General features: G+C 51.4%; 1 protein-coding gene across 1 annotated transcript in view; it reads right to left on the bottom strand.

Moving 5' to 3' along the window:
- LOC119102762 (papilin) overlaps positions 1 to 19,796 on the bottom strand; it is an 82,129-nt gene that overhangs the window by 27,141 nt on the left and 35,192 nt on the right. The window contains exons 4-5 of the mRNA XM_037226217.1: positions 12,977 to 13,210; positions 4,872 to 5,016 (exon numbers count right to left, since the gene is read on the bottom strand). Coding sequence (XP_037082112.1) covers positions 4,872 to 5,016; positions 12,977 to 13,210 — 379 coding nt within the window. The remainder of the gene's footprint in view (positions 1 to 4,871; positions 5,017 to 12,976; positions 13,211 to 19,796) is intronic.

The raw sequence follows: 19,796 nt of genomic DNA, 5'->3' as shown, positions 1-19,796 counted from the left end.
AGTGGTTTTTGGGGAGCGCTGCACGGCGACGTACGGCCGGCGCGGCCGACGGGCGGCGGCCGGCAGCCGCCGATGTCGCGGAACGCGCGGCTGGCCGGCACTGTTACAATAATGGAGCCGTATATCATAACCATGTTCTCAAAAGCATAGAAATATGCATAATTGCATCAAGCACTGAACGAGAAACACGCCTGTTTAGGTTTTCGTCGCCGCAAAGCATGATCTCGTAGGTATAATGTTGCAAAGCTGAGTAAGTCCGATTTTCACGACAATGGACAGCTGATCTGACATAAGGGGGTCATTTGTTGACCAAACGACACAACAGCTTGCACTAATCACTCGTTGAGACCAATTCACTGGTGTTTACTGCTAAGATCTATCTTCATTATATTAAAAACATCAGGGGTCCATCTACCTACCTAGCCCTTCCCCCCAACCAGCCCATTTCTGAAAAAATGGCGAACGAGGGCGAGGGTTAGCACAAAGAAGGCGATACTATAGCTACGGATGTGTGGCCCGATCCCATATCCTGTCAGCGCTTCGTAAATTGCATGTCGCCTGATGACAAGCAGCATCGAAACGGGGCGATTTGCATATTTATGTGATCGTTATGACAACCTTCAGCGGGCGGACGAGATTTTCGCCCAAGTTCTGCGACAGGATGAAAGTCTGCTCGATCCGTGTTCCATAAGTAAGCTAGCGAATATCTCAAACAAGTGCAAAGTTTTACACACATAAGATAGACAAAGCCACCTTGCCGATCAGTCTTAACAGGAGCACCACTGATCTTCATGTCAGCTTAATTGCCTACAATTAGCTGTATTTTAACGCATCTTGCAAATAACGTTATCAGACAGTGTCACGTCTCTAGCTCAAAGTAGCCTACTGGCGCTGAGAAACTGCGACATTTTTATGAGACTGTTCTGATCGCTAGTGTTGCACTTGCGTCCATGAAATGTGAGCACAATGTAAAAAGATGGCTCCGCAGAATGAAGAATGCTATTCTTGAGGGCCTTTGATGGGGTCTGCACGTCTCAATGGTCAAACAATTCCCATAACGAGAGGCACGACTTGGTGCTGATCAAAGCTAGCTTGGCTTTTGGACCTAATCTCATTAACGGGTCAAACCCTCGTCGATTCCACCAAAGAAGGCGAGATGACGGTGGCCCTGGAGTGCAGTCTGGCTTCACGGTCTGTTTGCTCCAAAACATCAAATCCCAAAACCGAAAATTTAAACTGAAGAGCATCCGCAGGCCTGGACGTCTAAATACCTTCGTCCATTGTCTTCCGCACCATACTACGCCAGCTTCAAATCAAAAGCTCTAGTGCAGGCCAAAGGCAGACAGTGAAAGGGACAAGGGACCCGCTTGGGACAAAAGTGAAGATCTTGTGCGCCCAGTGATAGTGCAATTGTCGAAAAAGCGTACTAGAAGTGGGCAGAAGTTGTAATAAATCACCTCACCTAGTGCAATGCTCAGAAGAGCACATCCATAATGCTTTCGAGCCAGCAAATGCTCCAAAATTATGTAAATCTTTCGACCTGAACAGCAAACTGAAAAGTACAGCTAGATATCAACCTATTGATTCGATGGCGCAATGTTAGGGCCGTTTGCGTTGGACGGCCGCGCTAATGAAATGCATTGCGTTAGAGACCACAAAATGCATTGAGCTAGGGACCACGAAATGAAGTGCAAAGAACACGCCCAGTGTATTTTGATTTTGAAGAAAACATTTCGAATACGAACTATGAAATCAAATTGAACCAGCTCTTATTGCATTCTCAACCTACCAGAACACTGCTATGCTCTGTTATGCTCTGTTATGCTGTGTTCCCGGAGCGTCGACTGCAAACACACCACAACATATTTCTGAATTTCCGGACCAATCCATTTCCGGGCGGGTTGGCCGAGGTGCGCCCGACCCCCGAACAGCCGCGGCCGAAGCTGCCGCCCGGCTGCTGCTGCTGCTGCCGCTCTCGCCTTCTTTCGTCCAGCTTCCGCGCGCCGCTGACCGGCTCCTGAGAGCCCGCGGCGGCGGAGGGTGGCGCGGCCGCGCGCTGTTTTTGCCGCCGCCGACCCGGCCGTGAATCGCTCGCGGCGCCACCGGGCTCGTCCGGCTGTCAGGCGCGCGTGGACGGCATAAAACACTGCCGTCCGAGCGGCAGACGCGTAAAACGCTGCCGTCCGAGCGGCGGGCACTTGGCGGCCGGCGAGCGGTCGGCGCAGTCCGCGCTCAATCTTCATAAAGCGCGGTCGCCGCCGGCGCCGCGCTCGCCGCCCTGATTACCGCCGAATCCAGGTGAAGTGATAAAGGTTTGACGGCGAGTTAGGACAACCCGGAGGGGGGGGGGGGGGGCCACCGAGCGCCGCTGTCGGCCTCACGGAAAAGTTAGCCTGCTAGTGACCTCATCGTGCTGGGGATACGGAGGGACGGGGGACAGTGTGTACGCTAGTGACGGTTTGCGGCAATCCCTCCCACGCGAGTGTCAACACAGAAGTTGTGTCAACACTGGCTGGATCATCGTGGGTACACGCCGGGAGGCGAATGCTTGCAGGGAATCAATGCACGGGTACCCAGCAACAAGCACAGAACGAAACATAGTTCGCATCACACAACGTCAAAACAAGGATATTGCCAAAATTCCAGGATGTATTCACCTTAAGCACAAAAGAACGCATCCAACGCCATCCCATAGAATAAAACCAAAAGTCGCATACGTCCTGTAACATAATCCAGCCCACTGATTACATTCTAATTCATGACCCCACGTCCACTCGTCAGTGCTGTGTATGCGGCTAGGACCAGTCTCGTGCATTAGCAGCGGGGTCCTTTTGTGACAGGTCCAAAAGCTGACCTTCTGACCAAAAGCTGACCTGCTGACCAAAAGCTGACCTGCTTTGACCTCTGACAGGTGCGCGTGTCTGTCGCACGTCAGCACCAGTTTCGCAGCGTTGGCCTGCGGCGGCGTGGTGACAGAGTCAGTGAGCGCGGAACGAATCAGGACTGCTCCTTCTCACGGACTGTGTACAGCTGCTTGCGCTTGGATGGTGAGTGGTGGCTCTGTTGCACGTTGATGATAAATAAGGCGGTACTATTAGCCTTGTCCATCACGTAAAGTATATCGCTGTTTTTGATCCGACACTGATGATTTATAACGTACCGTGAAAATCCGTGCAAACCAAACATTGTTCTCTACTTTTGCACTATACTCTGCGCCAACCTGCATAAGTTCTGGATAAACACTTCACTTTGGTGACGTTTCCACCCCACGTCACCCTGCACCTGGGGGCACGCATCGGGTGCGAGGCTGTGCTCACCGCCCCGGGCGGGAACGCCACCCCCAGCGGTGCCGCCGCCTCCATGGTGGAGGGCGGACTCGCCAAGCACGCCACAGGCGGGACCTCGCCGCGAACAGAGTGACGCTTCCCTGAGACAGTACCCGACTAGATCTGCGGCTACGCCAGCTGACAGCCACGTCGCTTACGCAAATCGTCGACTGAACGAGCCAAACTCGGCCCTGGGGAAAGGTAAGCGGCTGAAGTGACAGGGCCGTGTTTACAGGAGCTGCAACGCGAATCCAAGAAAACAATCACGACGCCAGCTCAAAGTTCTGCTGCTGCGTTTGACATGTTGGCATAATGTAGTGCGGCGGTGAGCCAAAGAGAGCACCTGCGAGGCCGTGTTCCGCCAGAGCTCGTCACGTGTCCAGGAAGTGAGCTCTGTCACGCGGTCCGGTTCGACGTGCACCTCTGTCAGACGGCCCGGTTTGGCGTGCACCTCTGTCAGACGGTCCAGTTTGGCGTGTACATCGTGCCGGGCGGCCGCGCGCCACGACAGAGTGCGCCCGACAGGTGGCGACTGGTCGGCAGCTGGACCGCACCGCGGCTCCCCCTCGCCTAGCATGGGCAGAGACTCACCGCCCATTCCCGTGGCATGACATAAGGCAGGGACGTCGGGTGCTCTCTTCCTGGTACACTTCAAACTGGAAGCCATATCGCATCTCTACCACAGCGCATGTATACGGTTGTGTGCGTGTGTGTGTGTGGAGGGGGGGGGGGGGGGGGCGAGAACCTTCGCCAACCTCCTACGCCACACGTCATGGGACGGGGGTCTCTTTTTACCTCCGTCACAAGATTCAGAGCAAAGAGTCCCAGCTCGCCACCTCTTCCACCTCAGGACAGGCGCTAGGAAGTTTCTGTCTATTTCGGCTATAGAAAACATGGCACGAGCTTTCTGCTCGCCGCCGCCTCGGGACACAGAGCACGGAGTCTGCTCCTTCATCACGGGACACAGAGCACGAAGTATGCTCCCTATCACGGGGCACAGAGCACGAAGTCTGCTCCCCCATCACGGGATACAGAGCACGAAGTCTGCTCCCCCATCGCGGGACACAGAGCACGAAGTCTGCTCCCCCATCACGGGACACAGAGCACGAAGTCTGCTCCCCCATCACGGGAGACAGAGCACGAAGTCTGCTCCCCCATCACGGGACACAGAGCACGAAGTCTGCTCCCCCCATCACGGGACACCGAGCACGAAGTCTGCTCCCCGATCACGGGACACAGAGCACGAAGTCTGCTCCCCCATCACGGGACACAGAGCACGAAGTCTGCTCCCCCATCACGGGACACAGAGCACGGAGTCTGCTCGCCTCCACCACGGAACACGGAGCACGGAGTCTGCTCCTCCCCCACCACGGGACACAGAGCACGGAGTCTGCTCGCCTCCACCACGGAACACAGAGGACGGAGTCTGCTCCTCCCCACCACGGGACACAGAGCACGGAGTCTGTTCATCCCCCACCACGGGACACAGAGCACGGAGTCTTCTCGCCGCCACCGCAGGAAACGGAACAGAAAGTCTCTGCTTACCTCCGCCGCAAGACACGGAGCATGGCGCGATGATCTTCTCGACCCAGAAATGGTCGCCGGTGCCGCAGGAGGACCCGTCGCCGCCGCACACGCCGCAGACATCCACCGAGCGGTTCGAGCCGATGCGGAGGTCGCACCCCAGTGGCTGAAACACAGCGCACGCCGGGCCTATCAATAGCGGGTTTCGGCCTGAAATGCGGAATACAGAGCTGCGGCGACAACGTTTGGTTTGCGAAACGCACAAGGCTGAGGCTAGAGTCAGAGGAGTCATACAAATGAACCGCAACATATTTCAGCGATATATCGGCCAGAACTTGAGGAGCAACATCTTCCAACAGTTTACCAATTAACGCCTTTTCAAAATACGTTGATAGGATATTACCCTCACTTACGTAATGACGTTCCGCATGTTTCTGTATTACAAAGACACACGAAATTTTTTAGCATCATCTGGTGACCAGATTTGCAAGATAAACGGTCTGTCGGCTATGGTGCAGATGTGGAAACACACTTGAAAACGGCAACCAAAATGACTAAATTCAAGAAGTCATGTGAGTACAGTTATAAAGAGGAAATCCGCACAAAGCTGAAACAAAGACTGCCCCAGCTTCTCTGTCCTGGCACTACGCGTCCTAATACCGCCAGCATCTCGCATACTACTGCATAATCCCCGCATTCATTAAATCCATGCACGGCGTGCCGACGCTCGCCTGTGTATCTCACGCATTCGGGCTGTGCGCCGCGGGGAGACCCCAGCGCTAGAGCGCACCGGCCCACTAGTCCGGGTCGACAGCGTAGGACTGCTCGTCGTGCGCTCCGGTGCGCCGAGGTGATCTCTTGTTTTTGTGCCGGTGTGCGACCTGCACCGGGCAGCGGTGGGACTTTTTACACCTGAGCGCGCCCAGGCCGGCGCGCCGCTACATCTCGGCTATTGACAAACGGCGGCGGCGGCGGCGGCGGCGGGCCGGGGCCGCTCGCGCCCGGCCCAGAGACGGCGGCGCCCGGCGGCGGCGGCCCAGGGGTGCTGGCTGCACCCGTATTGATCCGGCGGAGCGGGCCGGATTTTGGTGGGTCCAGCCCCGGCGAGCGGCCGGCTTGGACGCCTGCCAGCGAGCCGCCGCGCCGCACCGCGCTGACGAACGCTCGCCTAGCTGACCCGTTACTGACACTCATGACTCAGTGCAATCTTGGGAAACGCAATAAATCCATGACGTCGAGTGATCACGATTTGCTGGCGTGAGGGCTTGAAGGCGTGAGGCACAGCTTCCTCGCTGACTTTCTCACTAATCTTATTAAGCGATAAGGGTATAGATAAGTTGCACCGTGCTAGTACAACCGGAATTCGAACACGACCCTCCACGTGAAATCCTTTGGTTACGACATGTACCGCGTCTCCATCATGGCAAAGCGGATCTTTGGTTTCGAGACCAACTGATATTTTGAAGGAGTCCCACAAGCTTGTAAGAGAGGTGCCCTCTGACCAGTTGGAAAAGGCGCTTCTGAAGTGAACAACACCAGAAGCGAACGGTTTGACAGCCGTCTCTGAGCAGTCAGCGACGGCCTCATGGAATCGACGGCCGACACAATGCTGACTCGATTTATTACAGAGCTGCCCTGGAATGTGACCCTCAGGGAGACAGACTTCTGCCGTTCCCAGAAGACTGTGACGACTCAATTCGTGCTCGCAATGATTCCGACAATCTGGAGGCCACAACGATCAACATCAGTTTTTCATCGCTTTATCAAAACTTGTTTTTCGTATCGAAACTGTTCGGGGCTGCATAGATTTCAGCGTGGGCTGTGGGGACCGCGAGTAAGTTCAGATTCTGTGGTTTTCATCATCTCTATCTCATTCCACTTCATGAAAAATGGAAGGCATTAACGACAATTCTCAAATCGACATCATGACCACCATATAACATAGTCATGTTTTAGCAACCCATGCAGAGCTTTCGTGCTATATCAATACCATGGTACTGGCAAAGATTCAGGCAAGCCAGGACGGAATCACGAAGCAGCAGGGAAGAGCTCTTCCAAAGGATGTCAGGCAACTGGATCGCTTTGCCATAAGTTTGCGTTTTACGCCGCCGTGGCCGCTTGTTTGCTTGCACAGATACGTTCTAAAACAAAAACCAACTTACAACAATGACATAATTCATGCAAAGCATAAATATCACAGAACACCTTATGTTTCATTGCCTTATTGACAACAGAGCACCTAAAATGGCATGGGTGCCTCAATTCGATATCCAGAGGTCGTCCCTCAGCACGGGTTCCCACTCAAATAGTCCGTGTTTGCCCTATAATGTTCTCCAGACTGCCCATGGCCTCTGGTTATACAAGGTGTCCCTAAAACAGCTAAGCGTACTATGACCACTGCTGAACCACCTGCCTATTTCAAGGCGCTTCCAAACCGACATGAGGCCCAACTGCAGCCCGTTGTAAAGCTCTTGTCAGCCTCCGTTCGCCGCTCTGCGACGGGGGGGGGGGGAGGGGGCCTCAGGTCGCGTCTCGACCTCTGCGAGGGCCGTCGCCTCGCCGTCGCCATCCCGAAGCGGCGCACAACAGAGATGCCGTCACAAAAACAGCCGCCGCCGCCGGCAGCCGGTTCCCACGCCGCGGCATGCTTTATCATCGCTCGGAGACGGCGCTTCGCGGCGGGCAGCGGCGCTGGACTCGGCAGCGGCGGGAGGTGACGGGGCGTCGCCGCCGTCAGCGGTCCCCGGTAGCGACGCTGGACTCGGCAGCGGCGGGAGGTGACGGGGCGTCGCCGCCGTCAGCGGTCCCCGGTAGCGATGCTGGACTCGGCAGCGGTGGGAGGTGACGGGGCGTCACCGCCGTCAGCGATCCCCGGTAGCGACGCTGGACTCGGCAGCGGCGGGAGGTGACGGGGCGTCGCCGCCGTCAGCGGTCCCCGGCAGCGGCGCTGGACTCGACAGAGGCGGGAGGTGACGGGGCGTCGCCGTCGTCAGCGGTCCCCGGCAGCGGCGCTGGACTCGACAGAGGCGGGAGGTGACGGGGCGTCGCCGTCGTCAGTGGTCCCCGGCAGCGACGCTGGACTCGGCAGAGGCGGGAGGCGACGGGGCGTCGCCGCTGTCAGAGGCCTTGGTAGCGTCTAGTTTAGTTTGCCAGACCGGTGCGTTCTGAGGCACGCATCAACTTCACTGAGGCGCTTTGGCATGGGGTGTGCCGTTCGGAGGCAAACTCAACGCCCAAACACGGAGGCATGGCCGCAACGGTAACAGACTGATCAGAACAGCCAAGAATGCCGGAACGGTCGGATGGCCGAGATAGTCAAAAGCTGTAGAGAAGGCAGGCTTCTGAAGCGGGACTTAAAGCTCTGGAGAACCTGAACAAATGGCCAAGATGGCGAAGGCCACCGAATGGTCAAGCACGCCCAGCACTATCAATTTGTTCCAGAGATAGCCAAGAATACCGAGTCTCCGGACATAAATGATGTAAAAACCACAATAGAAATATTCCCACGAATTAGGCACAAACGTCTCTTGAGTCACGTTATGGTAAATTCGTGCATGAAGTATGCAAACGATATCCAAATCACGTCTTTATAATGGTAATTATCTCAAATTTTCGTATGTAACCGTCAGTAGCTGCCACCAAATAGAACAGCACCGCAACGCACTATGACGCACTCTAAATCTGCGATCTAAGTCTGGAGCATACACATATGATAATATGACGCAGCTATGACGCACTATCGCGCGCTCTAAGATCTGCGATCTCAGTACGGAACTTGCACATATGATAGTACGACGCAGCTATGACGCACTTTGGCGAGCTCTAAGATCTGCGATCTCAGTCTGGAACATGCACGTATCATATCTGTCCGATAGCATATAGTGATGATTCCGTGCTTATATCACAATCATGGCGTGACAGCCAGCATCCGCCCCGACGCAGAATAGTGTAAAAATGAGCGGGAAGGAAGCACATAGTTTGGGGTGTCATCTCACCGACCATCGAGCGGTAATTACCCCATCATCGCGGCCGATCATCTCACACACCCGGGCCAGGACCGCCAGTCTGGCGTCACTCCCAGTCACGGCGGCCGTCACGCTAACGAACGGCGCCTCCGAGCGCGCCGTCCACTCGCCGGCTTAACGTCCGCGCCACCAGCGCCGCGGCCGCGCCGCCGTTGCCGCAGCCGAGCCACGAGCGCCGTAACTCGGCTTTACGACGCGGCGGGCGTCGGCGAGACGCGAAAGGGTCGGCGCCGCCGAACAGATGGTATTAATTGGCCGATTATGGATTGGCTGCCTTCTGGCCGCTGCTGTCGGCTGGAGACGCAGCTTTCCGCTGCTGTCGGCTGGAAACGCAGCTTTCCACAAAACTGTGGCCCACAGCCCGCATCGCCCCGACCGACCCAGCCCGGGTCCAATTCGCAGAACGTACGTGGTTCAATCCATTTCTCCATTGCCGTGTCCAAGCTCCATTCCAATCCGCCCTCGATCCGCCCATATTTGTGCGATGGCATCTGATCAAAGGCAGCTAGTTTAACAGATGGCAAAAGCAAGCTAGTACGATGCGTCAAACTTTGGCATCAGTTTTATCCAGGGCAGGCCTCAAGACCCCCCGAATATCAGCCAGAAATAAGCCAAACAACCAGAAAAATCGATCTAAGGCAATGCTATTAAAGTGAATGATAATAAATCATCAAAAATCCTAGCCTGAAAGTTCCCAACATCGACTTCAGAAAGCGTTAAGAAAAAAGCTTAACGTTTACTTGCACAAGCGGTCACTCATTAGGGATTGCTAAATGCACAACGAAAAACATCTAATTTAATGAAAGTGAGGACGTTTTGGGTATATTATTCCAAGCATGGTATAAGAGCATAGCGCCGAACTGACAACCGACGCACCACACATTGCAGATGCGTGGTGCTTAAAATGGACGCACGAAATAAGCTTTGCATCTCAGGTGCTGGAAGGTACCTCACGCTATGTAACCGTGTACATGAAAAACAACAGCGAAGCTTACCCATGCATGGCCTCTCTCCTTGAAGTGACGATTTCATCTTTGGGAAAAATTGCAGAAGCCCTCCGCAATGAACTCACCGGATCCCTTACTACTTGTAATTGCAACGGAAAGCTCCCTAATGCAGTGCTGATTAAAAAACAGACACTGATATGTTTTACTCGTATGGGACAGCAATTTTTATGTTTTGGCGTAACGAAGGAGGCGACTCTACTTATAGAAGCTTTACACCATTGTAACTAATGCATTTGATATATCTTCAAGTGACGTGTAACAGGCGCAGCTGACATATGCTCGAGTGAAGAGTGACTGATTCTGTGTGTTAAATTTCCCCACGCTGGAAAGAAGCAGCCACGAGGAATGAGGCTGCTGGCCAACGGCCGAAGTTTTCAATTGTTAAATGAAGCAAAAGCGAAAGAGTTTGTAAACTCGAAAATTGAGATGCATGTAAGCAGAAAAGGTAATGGGCTTGGTTTTGTGGCACAATGAGCGCGGTACGTTAAGGGTCAATTGTTTTTTTGTGGTGTAGGTGAGGGTATGACTTGAAAGCTTGCTAATTTCTCGCAAATACAAATTTGGTCAACATATTCATTCAGAACACCTGCATTGTAACCACCACTGTTGTGCTGCAAACTTCGCCTCCTCTTCAAACTGCAAACTCCTCGAACTCTTTAGATGGTAACTGGCACACTTCCACTGAATGTTCCAACTTTCAGCAGATGGCTGTCAGGTTAATTTAGTGTTTCAAAGCATGTGTACTCACTGACTTTCCCTTGGAAAATATAACACACTAATATTGTTTCTCTGTAATAAATCATTGACCCCATGCGACCCCCCCCCCCCCCAGCAAAACCAGCGCCAAAAACACCATGCTACATTGTCAAAAAAAAATTTAGACACTTCTATTGGAAAATACATTATCGATGCATCGCATGAGGGGAAATTGGTCCCCTGCTTCAATGCCTTTGATCCCAATACGCGAGCAAAATCTGGTGATGAAAATATTATGCTGAAATCAGGTACAGCAAACTTGAAACTTCCCCGACATGACCAATATTTTGTAAATAAGCTTAAATGATAAATAGCACGTTTGAAGTGGGTGGAAACTAACATCATTCATAAAGTTCACTCAGTAACGGCGGAATAAATTTTCAAGGTGATTAATTGGACCGAAACCGAACCTGGGATACATATATTGCGCTGATGGGTGCAAATTTCGGAGAAAGACCTGGCAGCGTGAATCCTGCACGATGAGGCTCACCTAAGAGCAATCGATGATCAACGTGAAATCTTACCTTGGTGTCAGTTTTCACCTTTCAAAAGGCGGAAACTCTTTCAGCCCCATGAAGTTTTACAGTTCAGCTGCAAGTGGCCGCCATTCTATCGCATCATCCAAATTGAGGCTAAATTCGAAAGACAAAACCAATTGTCGGGCCATCTGTTCCCATACCAAACCACGCGCTCGATATACTTCCATTCAACCATTTGACGTTGATATTCTGTCTGGTAATTGCTCTCTCGCCTCCGTCAAATAGTCCAATGACATCAGGATGGTCTGATGTTCTGATGAAGGGCGTTATCAAGCCATCAGAATGCAGAGATGCGCCAAAACAACTTGCTGCATATGAACATGTGAAGAGATAACGTTGGTGCAATTCGTGACATAATCAATGAGCTTGTTAAATGCGGTGTTTGACAACACCAACACAGCAATAGAAAAACGTAGATAACTCTCCACGTGGATCCTTTCCGAATCTAGAGAAATATTGTGCAAATGTTCGCAAGCACAAATAACGCGACCCCGTATGATGCCACTAGGTTACAGACACACAACTAATAAGGATATGCATATAGGCTGAAATTGTTTTCGAAGCCCTTCAGAGACGTATTTTGATACGGGCCAGATGGGGCTAAGGACGACATATGTCATAGATCCTGTGCCGTTTGGTGTTTGCAGTGACCCGGACAACAAAGAGTCTGTGTGACGTCACGCAGAATCTGCTGGATGCGCAGAATCTTTTCCTGCGACTCGATCGGAGTAAGACAGAAATGGGGCAACATTTTAAATTATGAATAGACCAATTCGTGTGCCTAAGACCGAGTACGAGTGGTGAAAAGGTGTTTTAAACGTTAAAAAGAGCATAATTTGTAGATTCCCTTCTAGGAGCACTCACGGTGCCTACAAACGAAAATGTGTCTTTGCATGCGCAGTTATTGTCACGAGTTACGAAGATGTAAACAAAACCGAGTCGCGCTGCAAACCTGCCCTGCCCAAGATTCCACGGACGTCACGTCGAATAGAGCATTCTTGGTGCGCTGCGAATACATCCATAGCGGCCATAAGCGTAGCTGGTGATCCATGCCACTTTCATTCATTTTGAATCATGTTTTGAGCCTACAAAATCAAAATCAAGGTACATGCATCTTAGAGTCAGACGTAATAGTTAGGTGCCGAACACAGGTTTCTGTCTCACTTAATGCGGACCCTGTTTAAGCCTTCCACCGGGAAATGAAATGAATCTTTTTAACATTTGTGCCGTAGATTTCCACGGACGTGTCAAAAACTGGGCTCATCTTTGGTTAGCTGTCACATTTATGTACCATGATGTCCATGAGTGTTGTGGCGATTTTTGAATTTCTTTATATGGCTACCACATACCTTTTGGAATCGTGTGAAAATACCCTCATCGCTCTGACCAGTACAGAGCCAGCTATATTTGACTCACAGTTCGCCAAAGATCCCTCGTGGCTAAGCCGGGCCAAATGTCACGGGCAAGCGGGTCAGAAGCTGGGGCCCTGATCTCGGCTCCGGCAGCAGCTGCCTTGAGCTGCCGGCTATCCGAGAATTAGATGTGAGACGTCCCACGCTGACGAATGAGCTAGTGGGAGCGGATGATGGAGCGAAAGTGGGCCCGATTTAACGCACTTGAAAGCGGCAGGGGGCTCTGTCCCTGACGTTCATGCCACACTGGGCACCAGAGCACAGGAGACAAAGCCGCTAAAACACAATTAGCGTGGGGAGGGAGCTAGCATCTCTCACGCCCACACTGCGGCCAGTCGTGCGGCGGCCAGACAGGCACGTGGCGCGCCACCGCCGCCCGCGCCTTACCTCGCACTTGCCGTCGATGCAGATGTCAAGGCTGCCGTCTCGGCAGCGGGTGCCGTCGATGACACGCGGCGCCAGCTGCTCCACCAGCTGGTGGTCTCGCGCACGGCACGTCAGCGCGCACGGCTCGGCCACGTCCTGGTACGGCTCCCAGCGATAGCGGCGGCCGTCGCTGTGCAGCTGGTGGTCGTAGGCGGCGCACTGCACGCGCCGCGGGTCCGTCACGTTCACACACACCTGGAACGGAGGATGTGTGCCGGTCAGTGGACGCCAGCAGCAGAAAGCCAGAAGTTGGCGTGGCTCGTTGCTCATGAGCTTTAATAATTGGGAAAGTTGTCTAACCGCGGTCATGGATGTGTGTGATTATGGAAGTCGTTTAATAACGCGCACAGCGGGCATTTAATATTCCTGCGCTTTAACAGCGGTAGGAAACTTTCTTTCCACCGTTCGACACCATTACAGGCGAAGTCCCGGCACAATTTTAAAATCAAGTCCGCGTGCTTCCTGGTGGGGCAGAACAATGGCTAGCCTGCTTTTCTCCGCAACAGTTAAACCACAAGCGGATGTAGAAAGTTTGACGCCTAAAGTGGTTTCAAAGTCATTCGAAATAAGTTCGTTGTTCTTTGGCGGCTTCTTCTGCTGCACACGCCTTCCATGGCCGAACATCTAAATATTAACGTAAGTAAATAGATGTAATGTAATGAAACAAAACCGTCAAGCGCGACCAAAAACCAATTGATGTTACGTATAATTTAAAAAAAATATATCTGTGTATTCTCATATATATATATATATATATATATATATATATATATATATATATAGCGCGCGTGTGTGCGTGTGTGCGTGTGTGCGTGCGTGCGTGTGTGTGTGTATAACTAACATATATGCCACGCGAAATTAAGTGATAGTGGCCGGAGATAGGGGTTGCCCAATTTTTGCAAAAGTTTGCTATTTTTAAGAGGGCAGATCATGCAATGACATTTTCCTTTCAAAATTCCAACTATTATTTCAAAATGTACGAAACCCACTGCATCATTTCCGGAAGTGTAACATTTACGCCGTTCGTCGCCATGACCTCACGAACGTCAAATGACGCGCAGAGTGACGTGAGCCAGTTTACAGGCTCTCGCATCTCGGCTGGGACTGAGTTAGGGAGCAGCGGCCCTGAAACGTTAGCGCGAAAGTTCCTCACGGTCATGCACTGCACAACACGCTTCAGAAGCGCAATCTGCACGGTCCGGGCAGACCCAGCAAGTCAATTATGTTTTCATTCACGTTGAAAGCGGCTTTAGTTCTTCTTTTGACAGCTCATTTAGAAAGTTTGATAGTTTTCTCGGAAGAACGCTGCTGAGAACGGAACAATATCCCACGCGCTGACGGAGAACAATCGGGCCGTTTGAGAGCACAATACGTGCTGACTGGTTTGTTGGCTGCGGGTTAACGTGACGAGCCGGAGCCAGCCGCTCCGTGACGGCCAGTGCAACACTGAAACTAATCAAGATACACCTTCAGCGTGCTCGTTATGGTCGGCAAGAGGTCAGCTGAGGGACATTTCCGGAGCGGCCCTGTAACTGAATAACAAACATACCGATTCCGCTCTGCTTCGACCTGGGCGAAGTTGAACAGCTTTCATCTGATCTAATTTTGGGTCCTGATACAGTAAAGTAAACGGGGATCGGGTTGTTGACGTGGTTAAAAACTTAAAAAGACTTCAACAGCGTCGGTTTCTTATCTCAAAACATGCCAACGACTTGACGCACAGGGACGTACAAACAAACGCGTAGTCACGGGCTTCACCAACACGGATGTAAACTGAAATCAAAATGGACATTGATAACGGACAGGGCCTGTTCTTCAAAGCTTGAAAAGCCATCTACAATATTGAGTCCATAAGCGTTTATGAGGGGATCAGTAATCAGATCTTGCATAACGCAACGGGGTTACAATACAGCAACAGTAATATTTAGTTTCCTTGCATAATGAGGTTCTAAAATCGATTCCCAAAGATAAGTTGAAAATCCAACCATCGCAATACATACATGTTTTGATCCTAGAAATGGATCCTGATATTGAATCCTTGGGTCTTGGATTCCGAATCTTGGGAAACCTATGGTACGTTCTGAAATATTTTCAAATGCACTTGAGGTATTTTCTGCAAGGTTCTTATATGGTTCCGGATATCTTTTTGGTTGGCTTGTGGTTTTAGATTATGATTATGGTTTTATGGAGCCAAATTATTTGTATGATCCTGCATTTGCTGGCAAAGCTTGTGGAATGGTCGTCTTTGATTTAATGCTTATCGTAGGCCATCTCGGGCTTTTGGAGACATTTTAACCCTGAGGTCTTTTGGATTCATGATATTCTTTTTAATTTCGTTAAATATCGTTTTGGATTCGGCTCCTTTTCCTGGGACTTAGGCACACGCCGGCACAAAAGTATTCATTTATCTATAAGTAGCTGTGTAGTGGCGTAGCTTGTAGCCGGGTAGGAGTGCTGCAGCCCACATGAACGGACGTCAGTCATTTGTCTATAAGTAACTGTGTAGTGACGTAGCTTGTATCTTCCAGTCCAAAATAAGCTATCAACGCTTTGTGACAGCACTACGCTTCCTCCCTGCAATCGCGACCACTGTCTTCATGACAACCACCATGCGCACTTCGACTGGCGTAAATAAAAGAACGCTTGTGATTGGTCCAGTGGGCGAGGGCCTGTCACCGAGAAGTTAGTTGGCTTAAGTTTGAAACAGTGCGTCACATGGATCATGTGATACTCCCATTTCCGAAGCCAAAGTGTGCCAAAGAGCCAGTGTGGTAAACGCCGAAGAGGAGAAATCGAAGCAATAGCATAATGTTTCGTTGCATTCGCGAAATTAGAGCCATATGTTCACATATATTTTTGTTTAAACAGAGTGTTTCAAGCTTTCCTAGCACTTATTACTCGATCAGTTTGACGCAGCGGTGTTTTACAAACATTGTGAGTCAAATGAGGTTTCTCCCCCAGGTTCGGTTACTTCAAATTGAAACTTTGAGGTTTTCTCGAAGATTTCGAGAAAACTTGTATTACTAAACAGATTGTACGCATCTGATGTCACAATAGGTACAAAAAGGTGCTTTCAATGTGCACCAGGCAATACCTTCGAACCCTCCTTCGGAAAGCACCGGTCAGGTTTCAAAAATAACAAAGCGCGAGTTAAATATATGTTGCTTGATATATTGCAATAGTGCCGTTATAACTGCCGAATGACACCTTTTGCAAGGCTTAGGTGACTTGGAAAGAAAGCCAATGCCAAAGTGACAAATGTTATCATGCTGAGTCAAAACCTACAATGCATCAATATCTATAGATTACGTAACGTGAGACTTGCTTGGTTACAGTAGATACTTTTAACAAAGTCATTGACACGTTTGTGAATCACAAAACAATATCTGCATGTTAAGAGGTTACCATTAATTAGTAGATTTTACGGATTGTGGCCGGTTAATTGGTTGAGAATCAAACGTTTTGCGCTGATCTAAAAACACACCCGACATGAAGCTATGCTGTCTTGTATTATAATACCGACCACATTTCAAATTCCAATTCCAGTTGAGTTCTTTGAGCATGCTGCCGGAAAGAAACACTCTCCAGCCATGGTATTGGCCGAGGTTGTAAGCAGGGGATATACGTAAGAGCTTAATGATGCATTCCAACATAGCTGGGTCTTAACAATCCCGCAGCTCTGCTGCTCATAAAAACGCAATAACTTTATTCGCGGCATCGTGCTATGCTCCACTACAAAGTAAAACGAAACATCGTTGAAAACCTTTTATTTTCCTATTTATTTTTTATTTTTGTTATCCACAACAAGGCAGAACAAAAAATCGTTGAAAACGCGCCGTGTTCCACTGCGAAGCACAACGGAAATATTACGAAGAGATCGCCATACTAGATAACCATAAATCACTCATCACCGATGGACATATTTATATCGAACAAATGAGACGCCAAGAAATATTCACTTGGAGGGCGTGAGTTAAGCACCCAGAAAAGTTATAGGGTTACGTTGCCAGGTTCCTGCGAGATGCTACCACACTTAACACAACACTAGGCCGAAAGAGCACGAAAGGTCCTCCCGCGGGAGTCCTCCCGCGGGGGTCCTCCCGCGGGGGTCCTCCCGCGGTCCAGAGCCGACCGTCGTCAGCAGTTCCAGCCAGCGCCCACCCGAAGCTGGTGCGGCTGTGACGGCTGAGGCTGGACACAACTGGGCCGCATCCAGGTCCCGCTGGCCAAAAGGTGAGCTTCTCCAGATCGGGTACGAAGTCTGCGCCGCCTAGTTTTCCACAAGAGCATACGAAAATCCTCTTATTGCGACATTCGACCCTTTCCGCTCTTGGGTGTCCATGCCTTCTGCCCTTTCTATTGGGCTCTCTTCGGGATCAGTGGAGCATGTCATGAATGCGTCATCACGCCTTTCTCCCACTCTTTGGCTTTCCAAGGACCGGCGGGTACCGATAGTGAAGTGGTTAATTTGCCTGCGTTAACCACTGCGTGTCTGAGAAACCAGAGGTACGGGGTTCCGTTCCCCGCGGTGCCCGCCCTCCCTGCCAGAGTGAAAGTCAGTGAACGCCATAAAGCCTCTGCAGCTGAGTGCATCGTAGAACACCAATGACTCACTCTCCAAGGACCAGCGCAAGGTGGGGGAAACGAATTATCATGTGTTCTCTCTCTCTCTCTCTCTCTCTCTCTCTCTCTCTCTCTCTCTCTCTCTCTCTTCTCTCTCTCTCTCTCTCTCTCTCTCTCTCTCTCTCTCTCTCTCTCTCTCTCTCTCTCTCTCTCTTCTCTTCTCTCTCTCTCTCTCTTCTCTCTTCTCTCTCTCTCTCTCTTCTCTCTCTCTCTCTCTCTCTCTCTCTCTCTCTCTCTCCTCTCTCTCTCTCTCTCTCTCTCTCTCTCTCTCTTCTCTCTCTCTCTCTCTCTCTCTCTCTCTCTCTCTCTCTCTCTCTCTCTCTCTCTCTCTCTCTCTCTTCTCTCTCTCTCTCTCTCTCTCTCTCTCTCTCTCTCTCTCTCTCTCTCTCCTCTCTTCTCTCTTCTCTCTCTCTCTCTCTCTTCTCTCTCTCTCTCTCTCTCTCTCTCTCTCTCTCTCTCTCTCTCTCTCTCTCCTTCTCTCCTCTCTCTCTCTCTTCTATCTCTCTCTATCTCTCTCTCTCGCTCTCTCTCTCTTACCCCACTCTCATTCCCTTGGTTTGCCCAAGATCGGTGATGGGAAGACAAAACGATAAAGTTGTCTGCATCCTGTTCATCTCCACCTCTTCGGGGATCGGTGGACGAATCGACGCGTCATTGCCCCCATCCCTCCCTCCCACTCCTTTCCGGCTTTCCCAGGATCGATGGAGGGATACGCCATCGATGTCTACCCCCCCCCCCCAATCGTGGCTCTCTCAGGATGGTGGATAGAACAACACGCTATCCTTGTGTAGCAATTCACGCCCTGGCTCTCCAAGGATCGGTGGAGGGCACAGTACGTCATCGCTGTCTTGCGCTCCTCTCTCGTTGGCTCTCTGGGGGCCAGTGGGAGGGCACGACACATCCCTAGCGCCGGCAAGTCTGCTATCGATTGCGCGGGGAGGATCTCTCGTTAATGCGCTGGAATCGAGAGCGATTCGTCATAATGCTTTGGCTCGGCTAAGCAGTTCTGAAGCATTGAACATCAGAACGACGAGTCAGTTCTGCAATTCCGTGAAACGCAAACCACATGGTCCCTGAATTACACTCATCTTTAACTGTGTAACTGTTTTACTGCTCTCATCAAGAACAGTTATGGTCCCAGCGTTCGAGACCTTACAGCATCAGCATGCGAGTGTCATAGCAGTATTTCGGCGGTAGCAGAAGCAACGATTTCATACACAAAATTATAAAATACTTTGTTTCATATTCATCAAAACTTATGTTACAAAACATTGAAGGTGCATAAATATAATGAGCCCTCTTCAGCTATCTGTTCCATTTTATGACAGTCTATTTCCACTAATCCTCTCCACTTCACTCACAGCTTTGCGATAGAGTTTTCTAAATATGACGTGCCCAGAAGTTGGCGTTTGAACACTTCGCAGGCCTTTGGAGGCCTCTTCAGTTGTTTTTGTTTTTGGTAATACCGCGGCGCGGCGCGCCTAAGCGAAAGGGTGGTGCGGAAACGCCGCAAAAGCCTCGGCTGGCAGCGAACGCTTTTTGCATATAAGCCTCAAACAGCGGATATCTCCGGAAAGATAAAACAAAAACAGCAGTTCTAATCTGCCTCTCCGTATCCCCACGAAATCTGGAAGTTAGAGACCACACAAACTTACCTGGCAGACGGGTTTGGCGCCAGAGTGAGCCAACTTTGCAAACAACTTTATTAAAAGCGCCGGGTATCAGCAGCCGCGGCCGAGTGGCCGACAATATCACACCGCGCTCCGGGATGCATTCGGCGTCAGATGAGGGGCGGCGCGACCGAGAGCGGCGCCGGGATTACCGCGCCAGAATCGTCGAGTCGAGGCTGAGTCAGCCGCCGGCGACGGCGAAACAAATAGCCATGGTCGAGTCGGCGGCAGACTCGGCGACCGCGGGCGGCCGCCCCGGCCGGACGGCGCCGGCGCCTCCAGCCGCTCGACACACGCCACCGACAAAGGCGCCACGGAGCGCCCACAAAGGCGTCCCACGTGGTGTTTCACACAGTTACCACCGGCCGCGTTGACACAGGATCGTGCGCGGCCCTTGTCGATGCCGACGACGATGACTGTCCACAACGATGCGGAGCGTGCGCGCGAACAAGGCTTGCCGCCGAGCGGAGTGACGGCGGGGGCGGGGG

This window comes from Pollicipes pollicipes, unplaced genomic scaffold (assembly GCF_011947565.3).
Source record: "Pollicipes pollicipes isolate AB1234 unplaced genomic scaffold, Ppol_2.1 Scaffold_5724;HRSCAF=6776_pilon_pilon_pilon, whole genome shotgun sequence".
Lineage (NCBI taxonomy): Eukaryota > Metazoa > Arthropoda > Thecostraca > Pollicipedomorpha > Pollicipedidae > Pollicipes > Pollicipes pollicipes.
Note: the sequence above shows the minus strand (reverse complement) of the source record. Positions and strands in the feature narration are given on the sequence as shown.